This window comes from Bemisia tabaci, chromosome 2 (assembly GCF_918797505.1).
Source record: "Bemisia tabaci chromosome 2, PGI_BMITA_v3".
Taxonomy (NCBI): Eukaryota; Metazoa; Arthropoda; class Insecta; order Hemiptera; family Aleyrodidae; genus Bemisia; species Bemisia tabaci.
The window spans coordinates 3,203,018-3,221,350 of record NC_092794.1 but is presented as its reverse complement, the minus strand read 5'-3'; the positions used below and the strand labels follow the sequence as shown (position 1 = coordinate 3,221,350).

General features: G+C 35.5%; 1 protein-coding gene across 1 annotated transcript; it reads right to left on the bottom strand.

The window, feature by feature from the left end:
• Nucleotides 1-1,297: 1,297 nt before the first annotated feature.
• Smox (Smad on X) lies at nt 1,298-17,236 on the bottom strand. The gene is made up of 8 exons (XM_019058963.2): nt 16,758-17,236; nt 15,733-15,765; nt 14,550-14,713; nt 13,578-13,763; nt 11,702-11,851; nt 10,337-10,561; nt 8,652-8,796; nt 1,298-6,617 (listed from the first exon to the last, which is right to left on the bottom strand). The coding sequence occupies exons 1-8, from the start codon at nt 16,964-16,966 to the stop codon at nt 6,494-6,496; spliced, it is 1,236 nt and encodes a 411-aa protein (XP_018914508.2). The 5' UTR covers nt 16,967-17,236; the 3' UTR covers nt 1,298-6,493.
• Between the last annotated feature and the right edge of the window lie 1,097 nt (nt 17,237-18,333).

The window sequence follows — 18,333 nt, the reverse complement described above, 5'->3', positions numbered from 1 at the left end:
AAAGAGTAAGTAGGCATATTCTAATTATTCTACAACAATGAATTTCACAAGTCATTCAAAGTTCCTGAGTATGGATGAGGACAATGGCTTGGAGTTACATTTACAAAATCTAGGTAATTTTTATAGTAAAAATGGAGTTAAAGGAGTAGACAAAAGAGAAACAATAGATTTCTGTTGAAAATTAAGTGTCCACTTTTCAAGGCTTTGTTATTCAATCCTGATACCGTCGACCGTCGTTTTGAAAGATTAATTCCAACCTCCCTTGCTCGACTTCTGCCAAGGACTATTTAGGACCTAAATACCTCATCATGAATAAATCCTGCCACCAAAAAGTCCAGGACTGTATGTGGAGTGATTTTCCTCATCCATGAGCGTATTTTCAGTGCGGCTCATTTCGTATTTTTTTTTTTTTTTTTTTTTTTTTTGGATTCTATAAACACTGAATTTCTAATATAAATCATTTAATGATAGCTGTATTCCTTCTTTTTTTGTCAGTTACAGGAGAGGAAACCGTGATACTCAACCTAATCAAATAAAACCTCAGAATTAGCAGGAGAGGAATATAAAATAGAAAATAGTTGAAAAAAAAGAATTGAAAAAAAATCAGTAAGAAATAACTGCCTGCTCGAAGATTGTTTCTTTTCCCCATTATGATTTTTAAGAACTTCACAACTTAGAGAGAGACAAAAGGAAAACTACAATTACTGATTGATCTTTTGAATACATTTTTTTGGTTGACTCATTCAGTGAAGGTGATCTGACCAAGAAAATCTTTGGGTGTGCAAGTTTCTCTCTCAACTTAAGTGTTGGTCACAAACTAGACTTAGGAAGTAAAATTAACAATACAACAAGTTTGTACAAAGTGAACTGAAATTTTACAGAAGTAACTCAAGCGTGCAAGAGCAATGTGGTAAGCTCACATTCTACTACTTGAGACCTCCTGATCTAATTATGAGAGGTTTTGGGACGCTGATTGTGGTTGGCATCATTATATTATTCATGGAAAACGTAATTTGGTTATCTATGACTCTCTAATAATTAATTACGACATCAAACTGCGAGCTTTTTGTTAAGATGACTTTTAAAATTTGGAAATGGGTTTAGAGAACTGCTGTTAGCTTTGTGTATCAATTGCAACTCTTGAATGTCAGTAAGATGTCTAAAAAAAAGAAGAAAAAAAGCAAAAATAAAAGAAAGTGAGGGGAAAAAATTACATTTTCGATCTCTGCGACCTGATTTAACACTCATGGATGTATAAGAGGAAGGAAAATTGAAATGGCATGAAAACAAGAGAGAAAACGATTCAAGTGTTTTTATTTGCCTGTTTAATAAAAACATTAAATTCACTTAATGCAAAAATAATCTTAAATTCCATTATTACTTTCCTGAGCAGAAACCTATTGACTATTAACAACCATATTCACAAAAACTGCTTCATTAATCTACCCGATTTTGGCAATTGTTTTCTCTCCTAGTGGTACGGCCAAAAGGAGCAGCATGGATTCTGTACAATTCATTAGTAGCCAAAACCTAACACACTCACAGACACACTTAATTAGAAGGTAAATAAACAATATACATCAAGGTATAAATATTATATATTTATACACCGTAAAAAATTTATTTCTTTGGAAGAAATAAATGGAGAGAAGTAAACAGACGGTGTTGAAGATGAAGCTTCACAGTAAAAAGTTTAAAGATTTATTTAAATACATAACAGTTTAAAAAAAGAAAAAAAATTAATGCACATGATTAAAAGATCAAAACAGTGGCAAAAAATCAATAAGAAAATGCGGAGGCTTGTTTAGCGGATTCGAAAAACGTGAGATGAATATAATTTAACACTGGCTACAATTCCTATTAATACTTGCAGTAGGTCTGATTCTTATGATCTTTATTAGTTTATTTGTACTAGTATTAATTATTGGTTAAGGTGATGGGTGACTCAATACAATGATCTGAGTGATTTAAAAAAATAAAACAAAAAGCAGGTTTCAAGTAACATTTGACTGATAAGATGAATTAATGTTAAAACAATTTCATAACGAATTATCTGAGATTTGGACTAAGATTGAACCAACAAGGGGAATGTGCACAGCTGCTGCTTCAAATGCGACAACTTTTAAGCTTAGATTTTTGCGACAAATCCTCCAGACCTATCTCTGTTCTTGTTCTGAAATGGACCATAAAGACAGAGTAAATAACGCCTTGGCTCCACGGGATGTTTCACAGGATTTTTCCCAAGTTCGCATTGCAGGAATGAAACTTCTGGGCTTTTCCCCCATTAAACGACTCAACAAAATTTCTTCCTCTTCTTTTTAAATCGTTCCTAGGACTCCACAATGACTCATTTTGCATTTTAAAAGGCGATTTTGCTCTTTGGTAGGAGACTTTGCTTGAATGATCTGCTGAACTGCTTTAGTTCCTAACTTACCTTGGTGCTCCGTTGCACCAAAGTTGGGCTCATTTTATTGTGTCCCAGTTACAAATCTATCCCTCTAGACAATATTATTCTGCTCGGCATGATAAATTAAACTTAACATTTTTATATTCATCCATTTTTGTACGATTATCATGCAAAGAAGAAGAAAAGAAAATAGAAGTACAATAAATTCATCCAAAGAGTCAGTGAAAAAATATGGGCTGGTTGATAGCAGAAGCTTCATAAATTTTCTTCGTGAGAACATATACAGTGTTGAGGGGGCAGAATTCAGGCAGAGCGAACATTGAAAAAGAGAGCATTGATTCGAACTCATTTTTAAGATTATTGTTCAGAAAGTATACATTTGCTCTGTCTGTACATTAATTTTATTACCTTTAGGCAATTTTTTCGTTGATCGATTTTAAAACTAAAATCATGAGATGCAAAGATAGGATACAATCAAGATGCTCAGTGTGAAACACCTGATTAAGAGCTTGAAATTTAGGACTGATTAATAGTCAGAAATTTTTCAGTAAAATAGACTATTTAAAAAAATTACTTTGGCAAAATAGGCTTTGAAAAAATTTGGCAATTTATGTACTTGGAAAAACAGAGTATCGGAGTCATTGAGATATGACGTGCATCTTATATTGCAAACTCGGTACAACCGTCAAATTAAAATTCATAGATCAACACCAGGATAGACCAGAGCTTGATTAGATCATTGCAAGTCACTTCATGATAGTTAGTTTCTGGGGTAAAAATTAAAAGTGGTCATAGATGCAGATTCGTCCCGTTCACCCTTACTCAAGATAAAGAATTGACCTTGCAAAACGGATACTTGTTGTATGGAAAAAAGATCAGTCCTTCTTACTCAGAGCCGAATTGTAGCCAATGGAAATTATTAGGAGTGATTCAAAATGCATTCATCAAGTGATTTGATTGGAAGCCGGGATCAACAAAAATAATTTTCAACTTTAACAATTGAGTTGTTAAATAATCAACATAAAATCAATATCATGTGAAAAATAAACTTTGCAAAAAATAACATGATTAACGTAACGTTACAACTGAGAGGAGCGAGATGATTAAAAGGATTTTCCTGTCAAAGCTGAAGAGAAAAATACAAGGTGAGCTCTAATATGAGTAAAGCACCAAAGAAAATGTACGGATGCATTGAGAGAAAAAAATAAATAGGAAAGACAGGGAAAAAAAAAAAATGTACAGAGGATCTCCATCAATGGCAAAAAAAATGGTTAGGAAGAATATTCGATGATAGCATAATTTAAGTGAAGGAGTGTCTCTGACACTTTACAAAATAAAACTTGTGATAACCACCATTGAACTTTGCTGACAACAGGGCATTTTTATTGGACAACATCAAGAGACACTATATCCAAGAGCTGAAAACGCTGGGACAAACAAAGTTGGTAAGACTTCTTTTCTTTCAGGTTTTAAGGAAATAAGTACTGAAGCATTAGAGACTTTTTTCTGGAGTGTTGATGAATTAAGAAAAAAAGGGGGGAGTTGGGGGAGCTTTTCTGGAAAGCCTTATTTTGGCACCACACAGATTTCCCTTTTCCAGCCTTTTATTACATGCAGAGGTAAAACTGCTGCTTCAGTAGCTCTAGTGAATGTAAGAGGAACATTATTAAATTATTAATCCTTCTCATTATCAGAAATTTAGTGATTGCGTATGGATAGGGAAATCATTCTAGTTCATTAACAGCATAAATTAAATAATAATGCCTTGATTAGAAAATTATTACTGTTAAACTGGAGGCGATATATTTAAAGAAGAATGTATGACTCAAGATTCAAGAATGAATTTGCTTAGAGGAAAGAGAAAGTATGTCACAGAAGATTTCTGAGAGGGCTGGTAAAGTCTGATCCTGATATCAGAGAATGCTCCATTTGTATGTATGCTGTATTTGTACTCGTTCAAATGAGTAAAAATTGGATAAAAAGTATTTAATCATTTTCTTCCCGTTCCAATTTCTGCAGTCGATACAAATGGCATGACAACTGCACTAAACATGGGCTTCCTTAATTTGCCCATATGAGTTATAATTAGCTTAAGGTTATTTAAAAACTTATCTTCCTGCAACTTAATGGTCAAAATTATGACATTTTACACCATTCTCTGAAACACGGCGAAAATGTATATTTAAAATACCTGAGAGATTGAGACTTTCTCACGAAAAATTTAAACGCTCGTATGAGATTGCCTCATTCTGAATCTCCAAAATGCAACTTAACACTAATTAGTACAATTTGTTCCAAGCACTGAACTGAGTGCTTGATAAATCTTAATCTAAACAAGACAGGATGAGGAAAAAGACATGATGGTAAGATACTGTACAAGAAGGTTTTGCTACTAGATTCATTGTAAAATGCTTTAGGTCAAAGAAAACTGACTTTATCAAACTTCCAATGAGTTAAGAGGAAAAAGGTAGTCGGCAGTTTTTGTTCATATTAAAATTAACTCTTATCGCCTTAAACTAATTTTGTAACCCTGGGAATTGAAATTAAGCTTGCGAAGCCAAATCTTCAAGCAAAAAGAAAAAAAAAATTTAAGACCAAGCCATCTCTCACTGTGAAGACAATTCATAACGCATGCATTTTTTTCACGTTTGTCTGGAAAAACAAATTTTATCTTTTCATCAAATCAACATTATTGAGAGGGAATGAGCAGGACCTACAAGATAACCTCCAGCTAAATGAACTGAGTACTTTTTTACCTCAACTACTGCGGACTTAGAGGACAACAGTTTCAGAGGTGAGTCTTAACAAATTATGCAAAGTTGGGAAATCATAACTTAACTTTTGTAAGGATACTGATATGCTGAAATTGCGATGGGGAAAAATACAAAGTTAACTGTAGTAAACAAACTCTCCTCTATCAATCTTTTCATCTTAAAACTACAAAACAGCGGGTCCAGTCTTTACACAATCTTTCAGCAAACACGATAGCTGAAGATAAAACACAATAAATTAGAAAAAAAAAAGAATTAAAAATTAGAAATTATAGTTGGAAATTTTGAACCAAAACTTTTCAAGTTGATGTTTCTGAATAGCTTCCTCACATGTGCATAAAATTACTTCAATTATTTAATAGGAAAGGAAAAAGAAGAAACAGAGAGAGAGAGAGGAAGGAAAAGGGTAAAAACTAATTATTATGACACAAAGTCTGGCACAGATAAAAAGAAAATATAAATTTGTAAAACTTTAAGGAACTGCACACTGATGATTCAAATTACATAATTATTTTGCCAGCAACATAATTTATGAGGGACTGGTTACTGACTGAACATTCACAGAACTTGTGAGAACTTGCAAGGGAAAGTTGAAAATTTTAAGTAATTCTACATATTCAAGACATATACTCATATGTCGTATTTTTCCTTATTGAAGGGCTATTTCACATTTGGTTTTTATTCACCTCAAGACTGTCTAAAAATTGTTCAATTCGTTTGTAAAATATCTTATCAGATACATCCATGTATTCAGCTTTGGCAAAAACAGCAATATTGTTTCATTCATTGATTTCAAAGCCTACAATACAATGATTCAAATGCGCAAAAAATTTCTCCAGTAAAATTGCGTCAATAGATGGATGATCTGACATGGAATATCTTGAAAGCATTTACCAGGGAGAGGCTTGGTTATAAAACTGACCAAACGCAACTTTTTCTTCCTTTTCTAAACTATATATTAAGTACAACTGATGAAACATCAACATCAGATGAATATAAAATAGGGAGGTAGTTTGTCTCCAAGTTCTAACAAGTTCTAATTAATTGAGCACAGATGAAAACATGAAAATTTTAAAATACTAAACATTATAAAAGTCAACAACATCAAATCATGAAAATAATTTGTCATTTTAAGAATGATTCAAAAGGATATCCAAAAAATAATTTGAAACTTCCCAGTCCAGTCCTTCAAAAACACAACTTTTAAATTAGAAAAGTAGCTGCGAGTAAAAGATGAAGTATTCATATGGACTTACAGATAAACTTAACCATCTGTTTTTACTTACAATACAGAGACCAAAATTGATACAGTCATTTACGACATGGAGCTACAAGGAAGCCTTGGAGATCCCATTTGTGTGAGAACTCGATCTAGCCACTGCAAAGGTCCATTTAAATGTAATTCTATCCAACAAGGAGTCGACGTCACAGTTTGTCTCCTATATTAATGAAATAAAATATAAGTACAATTTGATTGATGAAGAGAAATACCTATTGCAAACCTTAATTCAAAATAATAAACTGACCACAAGATATACTCAAGGGAAAAAGACAAATTTCATGGGAGCCCCACATGTTTGCAACAAGAAGAAAACTGCTCTTGGTACATTTTTGATAAAATTCTAAGCTCTATTTTCTTCTGTTTATTTTCGAAGAACCACTGGACAGAGGAACAAATTAAGCACAACAGCAAGCGTTTTCTCATCAAAATGTCATGCACAAAACATTGAACACTTCAAAAACTTCCAAAATGAACCCTATGAGGAAAATATACGGTCCTAGTTTATATTATCAACAGTAAATTCAAAGTTCCTGCTTGCAAAAAAACCATATTCAAAAGGGGTCAAATAGGACATTGAAATCAATCTATACACTTAACAATTGACCAGAGCCTGGTTTCTTATGAACGCATGAACTGAAATGACATAAACTAAAAAAGTGAAAGTCTTTGACTTTTTACACTCTGCTAATGTAAAATCATCATGACTGATATAAAAGAGGAGAAAATAATTGGAAGCAAGTTGAGAGAACAGGCTACCTCAAGTAATTTAAGCCATATTTACATAATACAAGAGGTGATTTCAACTGGAAATTATGAGGGTTTATTTGAAAAGCTGATTCTTTCTATTCACATGTACAGGGCTCTCTTTTTTGTATTTCATTAATTCTTGAAAATTTTTGGCTTGATTAAATTAATGAATTCTATTCTTTCAATTTCTTACTTCACAAGCTGAATGAATTAAAGCAAAGAACAGAAAAAAAAAGAAGGAATAGAAAAACACTTGATGGGCTGCGTCCATTTCATTGTTACTGAAAATGACCCTCACGGTACGTTTTAAACACTTTTAATGCGGTCAACATACCACCTGCAATTTTTTTGCGGAAATGTCAACTAGAAGGCCTACTGATTGAGGAACAACAAACTGCGAAATCTGTAGTTTGGCCGTTTTTGAGAAAATGCGATTTTTCGCTTTTTTGGCGGGAATTTCGGGTCAAGGCGCTGAAAAAGTCAAGTTAGGCTGTTTTTGTGGCTCGTAAATGCATATCCTATACATTTTTAGTTAATCAAGAGCCAGTAGATAGCTATTCGTGCATTTTGCCCAAAATTCATATCCTTACATCCACAACTTTCGGGTTTTTGGGGGATTAGTCAAGGAGAAATCCGAAAAAAAGAGGGTTAACCCCAAACAAATTGCTTAACAAACTTTTCCTATGTAAACGTCTTCAGTGGGTCCTATTGAAGAACATACCAAAAGTTTACCATGGTTCGATCCCAGAACATCCCCCCCCCCCCAATTGCCTAAATTTCAAAATGGCGGCCATGATAAGGCCTCTGGGAGTTCGATTTCTGTTAAAATATGCATACAGTGTCATGTGAGGTGTTAATTCCTATGTAATTTTGGTTGTAGATTTTAGATATGGAGTCAAAAAAGTCCCTCGGTCAAAAGGGGGTACCCCAAATCCAAGATGGCAGCCAATTTTGAAAGACAGGAGGGTGGATTTTTAAAAAGTTTACGGGATAAGGCAAGTGAGGTATCATTTCTTATGTAATTTTAGTCGTAGATTTCATTTATGAAGTCATAAAATTCCTCAAGTCAAAGGAATTGCTCCAAATGCCAAGATGACGGCCTGAATTAGTCAAACTTCACAAGAAGGGTCTAACCATGAAATCAGTAATTAAGACGTGAAAAGAAAAAAATAAACGTATGTATACTTGGATATTTTCAGAAATTTCAGTATGAGTACTTGAAGTGATTGCTTGATTAGTGCTGGAGGGCCTCAATGAGTTATTCCCCAGAGTAAAGGCTGCCAGAACTTCCATTAGTGCTGCATCTTGTGCTTCTTCAACAACTGGTCAGACTTAAACTAGATAATGACTTTAGAGAATTAATGTGCGTCATGCGTTTATTTACTTTTAATTTCAGGGGTTTTGGTTTCGTTTTGTCCTTTTGCAGAAATTCAAATTTTCTTACCTATATTCAGCACCCCAGCCTTTGACAAAAGACATTCGAATAGTACACATCCTAGTGAGTTGATAGACAGCTTCAAAACCTTGACCGACTGATTGAGATAATAAAGTTGCAAATTCTTGGTTGTTGAAGATTTTTAAATTACAACCTGAGGGATTAGAAAGCAAAACCATCGCATCAAGTCATTTTGCATATAAGGGAAGTGGACAACCTCTTAGAGGTTAAAACAAATTTAGAAAATGGAATTCATTGTGGTAGGGGGTGAGGTGAGGGGAGGCCCTTGACAAATTGAGTTCGTACACACAAAAATGAAATTAAGGTACAGGACCGTAGAAAGGTGCTGGATTCACACTGTTTTGCAGGGAATAAGGCCAACAATTCCAAACATTATCATTTCGGGTGTCCACTTAAACAGGCTGGCCAGAAATTAGTACTTTTTCAGTACATTTCCAAAAAATTCAGTACCTCTTCAACAGAAAAATTCAGTGCTTTTTCAGTAAATCCATTTGACAAAATTCAAAACATTTTGAAAATTTGTAATTCTCGCTCCAATTGCTACAAAAATGATGTAGACGCAAAATTCCATCGGTGGCTTGAAGATTAACTGACTGCACTATCGCAATTTTGCAGGCAGATACTGCTTGAATAATCAATGTGCAGGGGATTGCATACTTTCCAGACTTTATTGAAAAACACACATGGTTTGAGGGAAAATATTCCGGACCTTCTTCCGGAATTTCTGCACTTTTTCAGTGCTTCCGGACCGCCCTTAAAAAATGAGTGTTATTTGCGGACTTTCTAGAAATTCTGAACCAGTAGACACCCTACATTTAGATAAAAAATATGATTTCTATCTTGCCTTATTGCCATCTTGTTTTGGTCTTTGTTTTTTGTCATATTGTCTAGCTAACGGTTCTCTATGACCCCTTGATACTGTAAATAAATAATGAGTATGAGTGCAAGACTGAGGGGATAGAATAATCAGCTCAGGCAGGTGCATTGGAATACTAAACTGGGCTGACGCATGGAGAGTTATATCTGTTTGGGTCTTTCAAGATCTCATCAGTGGATTACACTCTTCAGTGAGCCTAGCTTAGCATTACAGCAAAATCCACAACCCTATTGAAACGCTGTCGTGAATATGACACAAAGCATGATACTATGCGCCATCTGCCGTTGCTGCTGAACAACTCTCAGGACAAAACAGGGTAAACCTGAGAAAATTAAAATCAGGCAATTAGAGATGTAAATGCATCTGGACTTGACTGCCCGCTCTCAAACAGGAGAAGCACATACCCTCAACTATGCGTACAGACAAAAAACACTAAAAAAATTCATATTTTTGACTATAATAAAAATTAGTGGAATTTTAGGCCTTGAGAATTCCCTTTTGAGATTTCCCTGCAGAATAGTGTTGAATATTCTACCATCCTTTTTCTTACAGTTCAGGCTACATTTTTAGAGTTTTTTTGTCTGTACAAAATTAAGTCAACATGGTGAAAAATCTTGAAAAGCTAAAAGCTTGCTGAAATTAAAATATCAGATTAAAATCAAATAAGAGGAAACAACTCTAATTGAAATCAAAAGATTTTCAAATAGTTTTCGATTTCTGAAACAAATTCCTGCATAAGATAATTTCCATCTGAAGGGCCCTAAATAGTTTTGATTACTGGTACCAAGAAACTTACCTGGAGGGATTTTACAGACTGTGGCTGGATGCCAACCATAGCGCTGATTACAATTAGGAGATTGAACAAAAATTGCAGAATCACTAAGGCATTCAGCAAAAACTTCACCCCCAATATAATATAATCTTACACCTTTGCCAATATGTCTTCTTATTTGTTCTACGACTGTGTTCCTGTTGACGTTTGAAAGCAGACCAAGGCAAAACCTTTCTGAATTGCTGGGATCTGAAACAGAAAAATGAGAGGTATCAAAATACAGAATTATTCCTGCCTGTACAGCATGGTATCTAGAATGGCCATTCTCATTCCCTGAGTTTTCCTTGATTTTCAGGAGCTCATTCCTTGATGAGGAATCAAAGTCTTCTTATACTTTGCCAGGATTTTTTTTTTTTTTGGGGGGGGGGGGGAGATGATACATCTCGGAGTTCCATACATGAATATCAAATTTTTTTTCATTTTTCAACCGTTTCTTAAGCACACATTTAAATTTTTTTTTCTGAAAGCATTCTTGATGTTTGTATTATATTGTCAATGAAAGATTCTCTACGGTTCTGATAACACCGAGATTTCGATGTGTCATTCTAGATGTCAGTAATGGTATCCATGCTTGACACTGCTGTCTAGTGTGTATACTATACTTCAATATCAATAGGTATTTAAAAGTTTTGTACCACAATTTATTTTTGTATACAAACTCAGTATTACTTTCATATATATTCCGCAAATGACTGTAGTAAAACAACCAGGAGAAAATTGAAATTAAGTTGAATGAAGAAATTAGTCTCAAAGCGAAAGAAAAAGATAATTTCGGTTTCTGGGACAGATTTCCTGATTTTCCCTAAAATTTTTCATTCCCTGATGAATGGCGGATTTTTCCGGTTTTCGACCATCTAGATACCATGCTGTACAGTTAGAGTTATACAATACGTACTTGACTGAATCAGCTGGTGCAAAAAATTTCAATATTTTTTTGATCGCCTGGGGTAGCAGCAATTTAAAATTTAATGCAAGATGTGCCCTTCCTTGTTTACGCCACTAGGGACTTTACCTTTCTGGAGGCGCCTGAATAAAATTTAACGTTTGGAAACCCATAAATAAAATAATTGAACTTGTACAAAGTGAAGGTCAATATTAAGGGCCTCACTTAAGTTCATAATCCTTCAGTTCCATCGCTTCATCCCTTCCTTGAAGTCATTTGATTGGTTTAAAACCGCTTATAACCCATTCTACATTCATGTAATCTCATTGAAAAAAAAAAAAGCTCTAGGAGATGGCTGTAGGCTGTATGTTTTTGAGAGATCAAAATAAAGTTAGATGAAATGTATGGGAGCGGAAAAGGATAATTCACAAAAAAGATTTACATACCAGTAAAACCATCTACAGAGATGGATGGCTGCGATGCATGAAACGTTTCACCAACTCTGGTATTTAGTTCATAGTAACTAATGGAACACCAAAACACCGGCTCACAATACATAACCGGTTGCGAGTCCAAAGCAGGACTGGGGCTCATACCTAATTAAAAAAAAATTGCATTTTAAAAATATATAACCGTCTTGCACAAAGTCTGGGTAAAATCTTTGCAGGGACTTTTCTTTGCCGCAACATTTCCAGTTATCAACTATTCTACCAACTGCCTTTTCTTCTTCTTCTGCTTGTCACTTAATTTTACACCTTAAATTTAGAGAATGCTTACTGACTTGGAGACTCATAATCGAAAAAATGTTTACTTTCTAACGTCATCATTTTCTTTTGATTTTAATGATTTGAGGCTACGCGAATGTCAAGTGCAGTTTTCTAGTGCTCACACCACACATAATTTTCTTCCTGTCCTCCAAGTGAAAATGCTACCACCACAGACAGATTTGTGCTTGCACAAACGATATACTTAGCATTGATACAAAATAAGGATGTATTGAAGAGAAACTCATGGAAATGCCAATGGAACTGACTGAATGTACCAATCTCTTCTCCATCCATTGTGTGGTTGAAATGGAAGTTAAAGAGTGATCCACATACGATGGCTTATTACCGGTTTACATGCTTTCAAAGATTGTTTTACAGCTTAAGACTAAAACTCTGGTAAGAAGTACTAGATTAAAACCATCATAACTGACTTCCATTCTTGTAAATTCTTGTAAAGTTACTCGTACATAAAACGTCACTTTTGCTTTGTACTTTGCCTATCAAATAACCTTTAGAATTTTTGCTTATTTCTGGGACTTGGTTTTGAGAAAGAAAGTAAACGTATGAAAAAGTATGAGCAAGAGATCGCCAGAAATCTTTCAGATCCAATAGCAATAAGATGAGTGGCAGGCCATATTGGCTGAGAGAACTATAACCAAAATTGAGGAGCTTCGCACAAGGCCCGGTTGCATGTGCTTTGTTCAACACTGCAAAATTATCGCTTTTTCGAATGGAGTCAGGGGTCCAGAGAATGCGCCTCTTGCACTTTAGTGTGAAAGCAATCTGGGACGAGAAATTCTTTGTAAAAGCAGTCAAAGTTAAGTTGTTTATTTTTTTTCCTCTTCAATTTATTTCCTCAATTTTCTTTTCAGTTCTCTGAAAGCAGGAAACGGCATTGACTGACATGAAAGAGTTCGTGGAAGAGACTAGAATACCTTTATAGACAGAGTATGGCCATTTCTGTTCCGGTTTTTCATTGGTCGCGAGCGAATAGGCTGACACGATGCTCTTAAGGCCGTAAATAAACAAACAAGATGGCCGTAAATAAACAAACAAGATGGCCGTTATCAGCAAGCAAGATTGAGGTTATGCACATCTTACATCCTCCTGTGATAAAGGTGAAAGGCAATTTAACAATGTTTTCATGTGTTTTTCGTGTGCTATTCGTAGATATGCTCGTTTAAATTGTTACTGCCGCATAATTGAAATTTTTGTCAAATTTAGCTTCTCATCGATGTTACGGTGAGCCGCCATCTTGTTTGTTTATTTACGGCCCTAAGAGCATCATGAAGCCTAAAAACTCGTTGACCAATCAAAAAGCGGAACAGTTTTCCTGTAGTAAAAAGATACGAATGGCCATACTCTGTCTATAAAGGTACTCTAGAAGAGACTGTATGCAGTTATTTATTGCTAAGAATAAAAAAGCAGACTTTTCAATTTAACAGATTAATCTATTTACCAAAATTTTTGGCAATTCCTGACAATTCCGGTACATCAAACTTTGACCGTAATTATTTTCAAGAGGAAAGTCTCGGGGCAGAGAGATTGTACTTACTCAAATTATCATTGTTGTCCCCATCTTCGGACATATATCCGGGCGGTGTTGTTGGTGGATCCAGCGTGGCGGTTGGAGGTGGAGCTGACGTGTTTTCAGGAGCAGTCAACTGCTGGAGATCCACCAACAATGGAGGCTCCGAATTGGCTGTTTCACTCAGTCTCGGCACGAGGACAGCTGGCAGGGCTGCGACAGTCACAATGTAAATACAATCATTCAGATATAACAGGAAGTGAGAGCTTGAGTTAACTAATACTGTTTGCATAATAGTTACACTGTTAGATACTATCTTACTGAAAAACTGCTTGAATAGTGTTAGAAGAGATTATTACCAGTGCTTTAACTAAAAAAAATTAAAATGAGAAGAATAAAAATCCCCTACTTGGATGAAAATATGAATCTGTAACAATTTATTGGGTGAGGGGGTTAGCTAACAAATACATTTTTTCATACATGAAGACAAAGTAACAATCCAACAGGGTGTCTAGGGTACCCTGTTATTCAAATTCCTTGCTTTTCAAGTACCTTTTCCTTACTTTTTCCTTAGTTTCCTGAAAATTCATTTTTCTGCCAATTCTCAGATATCCTTGCTTTTTTCTTACTTTTTCCATAACTCACACGCATATTTGACTTTATTCCGATTGGGATATAGGAATGATAAAGGAATAAACCAAAAAACATAAGGAATCAAACCGAACTTGAACTGGGAATTTTAAAGGCACCGAAAACCCCATATGTCCGCACTTTTTCCGTGCAGTAGACACCCTGCTCTAATTAAAAAACTGATTTTGACTGCCATTCATAAAAAATGCAGTTTTTTAACGAGGTATCAGCCATTTATGTTTCAAGTATGGATTTCTTCCATACGATCACATCACGAACAATCTTAATGGAATATAACAAATTCCATTCAAATGTTTCCGGAGAAGTGAACGCATAATTTAGTTTTCAAGGCAGGAGTAAATTAGGTACCTGGAGTGTGAATTCTCTGATAATGATAAGGATTGATACAAACTTGATCTCGCTTGAGATCAAATGCGTAGGTGCAAGTCTCTATTGGCCTCAATTCACTGTGGGATTGCAGCTGGGGCCAGCGCCACAATCGACAATAGATCACGTGAGGTAAACCTTTTGTCCTGAAATGAAAAGTTTGTAAATCATTATTAAAAATCCGCTTTATCGAGATTGAATTAATTTGTTTGAAGTTAATTGAGGTGGAATGATTGACTGCTTTAACTTCACTCAAAAGCATATAAAAATAAGACCCCCTTAGGACTCTGAAGTTAGATTAATTTCTTTTTCCCACGCTTAGTCTCCTTGAGAAGGATTCAACTTTTTCTTCTTCTTTTTCTTCAATGACTTTTACATTTATTGAATTTTTTATAAATTTTTTCATTTTTGAGTTCACTGAAGAAGTTTTTAGGACTTGTTACTTTCTCTATGAAGTCTAGGGATCAGGGAGCACCGGATGTTAGACAACTAAGATAATGCATTTCTTTCCGAAAATACATTATAGTTTTAAGCCTTTGAATTATGTTATTAATGTATATTGTATCCATCTGTAAAACGTATTTGTCTTGCCAAACAAGCAAACCCAATTGCAGGCCAAATGTTCTTTTATTATTTCTACATTTTTTGGTAAAACATACTTTTTCTTTAGTAAATATATTAATAATCCCCCAGTCCCAGCCTAGCACATAGCCCCAAGTGACTATTGCCTGAGATCATCAGACTCAAGTCACCTGGCATTTGGACAAGTAGCATGATAATGTATTATCATCATTGTTTACAGTGCCCATCCTTTCTCAAAAACTGCCTGACCAATGGGCTTCCTTTTTCACGTCAAATAAAGGGTCTCGTGATAAAGATTGGCTCGTTGCCTTAATTTTTCCCTCAAGATTGACTTGATTCGTTGTTTTACATAGGAGTTACCTAAGAGCTTCTGCTTAGCATGCTTTTTAAAGAAGTAAGTGCAGATGTTCACATGAGACTACCGTTTTACAAATAAGTCCGTGAAATGTCATCATGGTGTCAGCAATCAATATTTCATCACAGAGGGATTTCTATTGTAACTAGAGCAAATTAGAATATTTGTAAGAAAGCAAGACTATATCCAAAAAAAATCTGATAAAAAGAGATAAGTATTATGACTAACCGATTAAAGAAGTCTCCTTTTTCGTTCCGGACACTGAAAAAAAAGGGAAGAAGAATAAGTTAAGAGATGAATTCAAAATTTCTCATAAGATTGGGGGAGATTCTCTGATTCAAAAATTCACTTTCTCAGAAAATAACAAAGTGTTTTTATTAAAACCGAGGATCAGTAGAATGCAAATTTATAGGATGTTTTTCAAGAGTTTTCTCAACTTTTAATGATATCAAAAAATTTTCACCAAAATCTCTCTCTGTAGATGTAAACGATGCTTCCTCGGGTGCAGAAAGTGCCTCTCAGCTGAATTTTTCATGGTATCCATTTTTTTTTCTCGTTCACTTCCGTATAGAAAATAGTCCGGGTTTAAGCTAGATCTTCATGTGGAGGTTGACAATAACTCTGTTTCAGATATTTCATTTGGGAGGGTTGGTTGCGCTTATAGGCCCTGGAATTTCCATGAAATGACATGTTCATACTTCCCCCATCTTTGCTGTTTACTAAGAGAGAAGCACAAATAGTTACGCCAAAAGATCTTCTGAGTAATTACAGAAAATTGATGAATGAAAATGATTATCTGGTCAGTAGCTCGATTATTGAAACTACATAAGCTCACACTGACAGACATAGCCCTATCTTAACCACGCAATATACTGCATTTCGATGTCTTATCGGGCTGCTTTAAGCTTTCGATAATCAGCCTGCAGAAATGGTTACGTGTACGAATATTCCAGCAAGGGTTTTCAGTTGACGTAAGCGCCAGGGCAGCGCATCTATTACAGCGAGTCCGTATTGTGCAATCATCTCTCATTATTCCCTTCTCCTACAAACATGTCTCATAGACTATGTAATGCTGCTGATGACAGTTCTTCCTTCTGTCTCCCTTGCTTGCACTTCATCCGCCAGGCTCCAGGAACAACCCTGTTGGATGGAGGCCAGGCCAGGTGGTTGACATTATCTGGTCTGGATAGGCTTCACAAACTAATGTAACCAAAATATGGAATATAATCTAGCTAAGGGAATAAAAAATATACCTTGGTATTGGGATACACTTTGTGTTGGGGTCTTGAGTGGTTATGGCCTTCTCAAGCTCATCTAAACAGTTGATCCGCTTTAACTTTTTCACCAAACTTTTGACAGCTTTCTCGCAGTATTTGTCTTCCCCTTCGCCTTTTGTCCACCCTAATAATTTCTTTACAACTGGGTTATTAGAATTAGAAAATGAAGGGAGCATAGACGTCATCGCTAAGACTTAGACAACATGAGAGATAGTTGCCTACAAAGAGGCCTAGTCAAGTCTAGAAATACGATGTGGAAAAAAAATTGCACACCACAATTTAATGTGAAAGCATACACCTTAGTACGAAAGTAGATTTCGTATTTAAAAAAAGATTAATCATCCACAGCGCACAACTCGGATAAAAATAAATATAAAATTAAATTCTCACAACAACACGACAATCACGGCACGCTATCTCCCTGATACGGCAAAACATGACCTCTTTACAACTGCAGACGATTCTTGCGCCGAATTCACTCCTAACCTCCTGTGCCTTAAAGAAATAGTTCTTGATTCAGCTACCATTGGGGAAAATTTAGAGGAGGTTTTTCATTCTAGATGCTTTTTAAATTTCAGGAAAATTTTTGGATTCCCTAAACATAAAGCTGATTACCCGTGTGCAGATTAATAAGATTATTGAGTATATACACATACATATGTAATTAGGGAGAGCAAAATGTATTCTTCCGCTAGCTCTCAACAGATGATGAGAGGGAAGGACAAAAGACAGCGCTTTGCAAAAAGAAAGAAGAAAGAGGGAAATAGTATTATTGGAGAAGGATTAGAAGGGGTGAGGACAAGGGAGCTAGCTCTTAGGTGGGTTTTTGATGGTTTATGTCCGCCTCTTTCTTCTTTTATTATATGGAAATGACCTCGCACAACATAAACTGGAGTGGAGCCCCGCTACATCGTCCAAAAACGTAAAAGCGCGCCATGCACCCGCTCCCCCGTACTTAATTCGCAACTGAAAACTACTGTCATCGACCAAATACCAAAAAAAAGGAGAGAAATCTCCTCCAAAGTGTTGATAATCTTAAAAATAATGAAGTGAAACTAGGGCCGGATTTACCAATTGGCTACATAGGCTGCAGCCTAGAGCGCAACATTCTGAGGGGCGCAAAATTTTTGGGAATTTTTTTTTTTTTAATTTAAGTAACAAGTATTTTGTTACTTTTTATTTTCCAAAACCAACTTGCAAACGTAAACGTACCTCAAAACTTTGAAATCGTGTTTTTTTGTTAAAGGTGAATTTGAACATTTTCCTGAAACTTCACATCAACCTTCTGATCTGAAGGGGAGGGGCGTCTGAAGGACATCCCCATCTCCTCAAGAGAGCGCCAACTCTTAAGGACGCCACCCTAAGTACCCTAAGTTTACCCAATTAGGGCCTAAGGGCGCTAAAAATGTACATCCGGCTCTGCCCTTTCGGCGGGACGCTTAAGTGTGCGAGAGACATAGAAAATCCCCTGGAGGGCAGGGCCGCTTGGGTGTGCGAGAGAGACAGAAAACAGCCAGGCAGCTCGCTTAAGTGTGCGAGAGAGATAGAAAAG

What these genes read in the sequence shown, in the direction of transcription:
- Smox (XM_019058963.2), bottom strand. Translation starts at nt 16,966, where the DNA reads ATGACGTCTATGCTCCCTTCATTTTCTAATTCTAATAACCCAGTTGTA. An exon ending in AAGTGTATCCCAATACCAAG is followed by an intron (nt 15,766 to 16,757) that starts GTATATTTTTTA and finishes CTTTTTTTTCAG; the next exon opens with TGTCCGGAACGAAAAAGGAG. An exon ending in TCAGAGAATTCACACTCCAG is followed by an intron (nt 13,764 to 14,549) that starts GTACCTAATTTA and finishes TGACTGTCGCAG; the next exon opens with CCCTGCCAGCTGTCCTCGTG.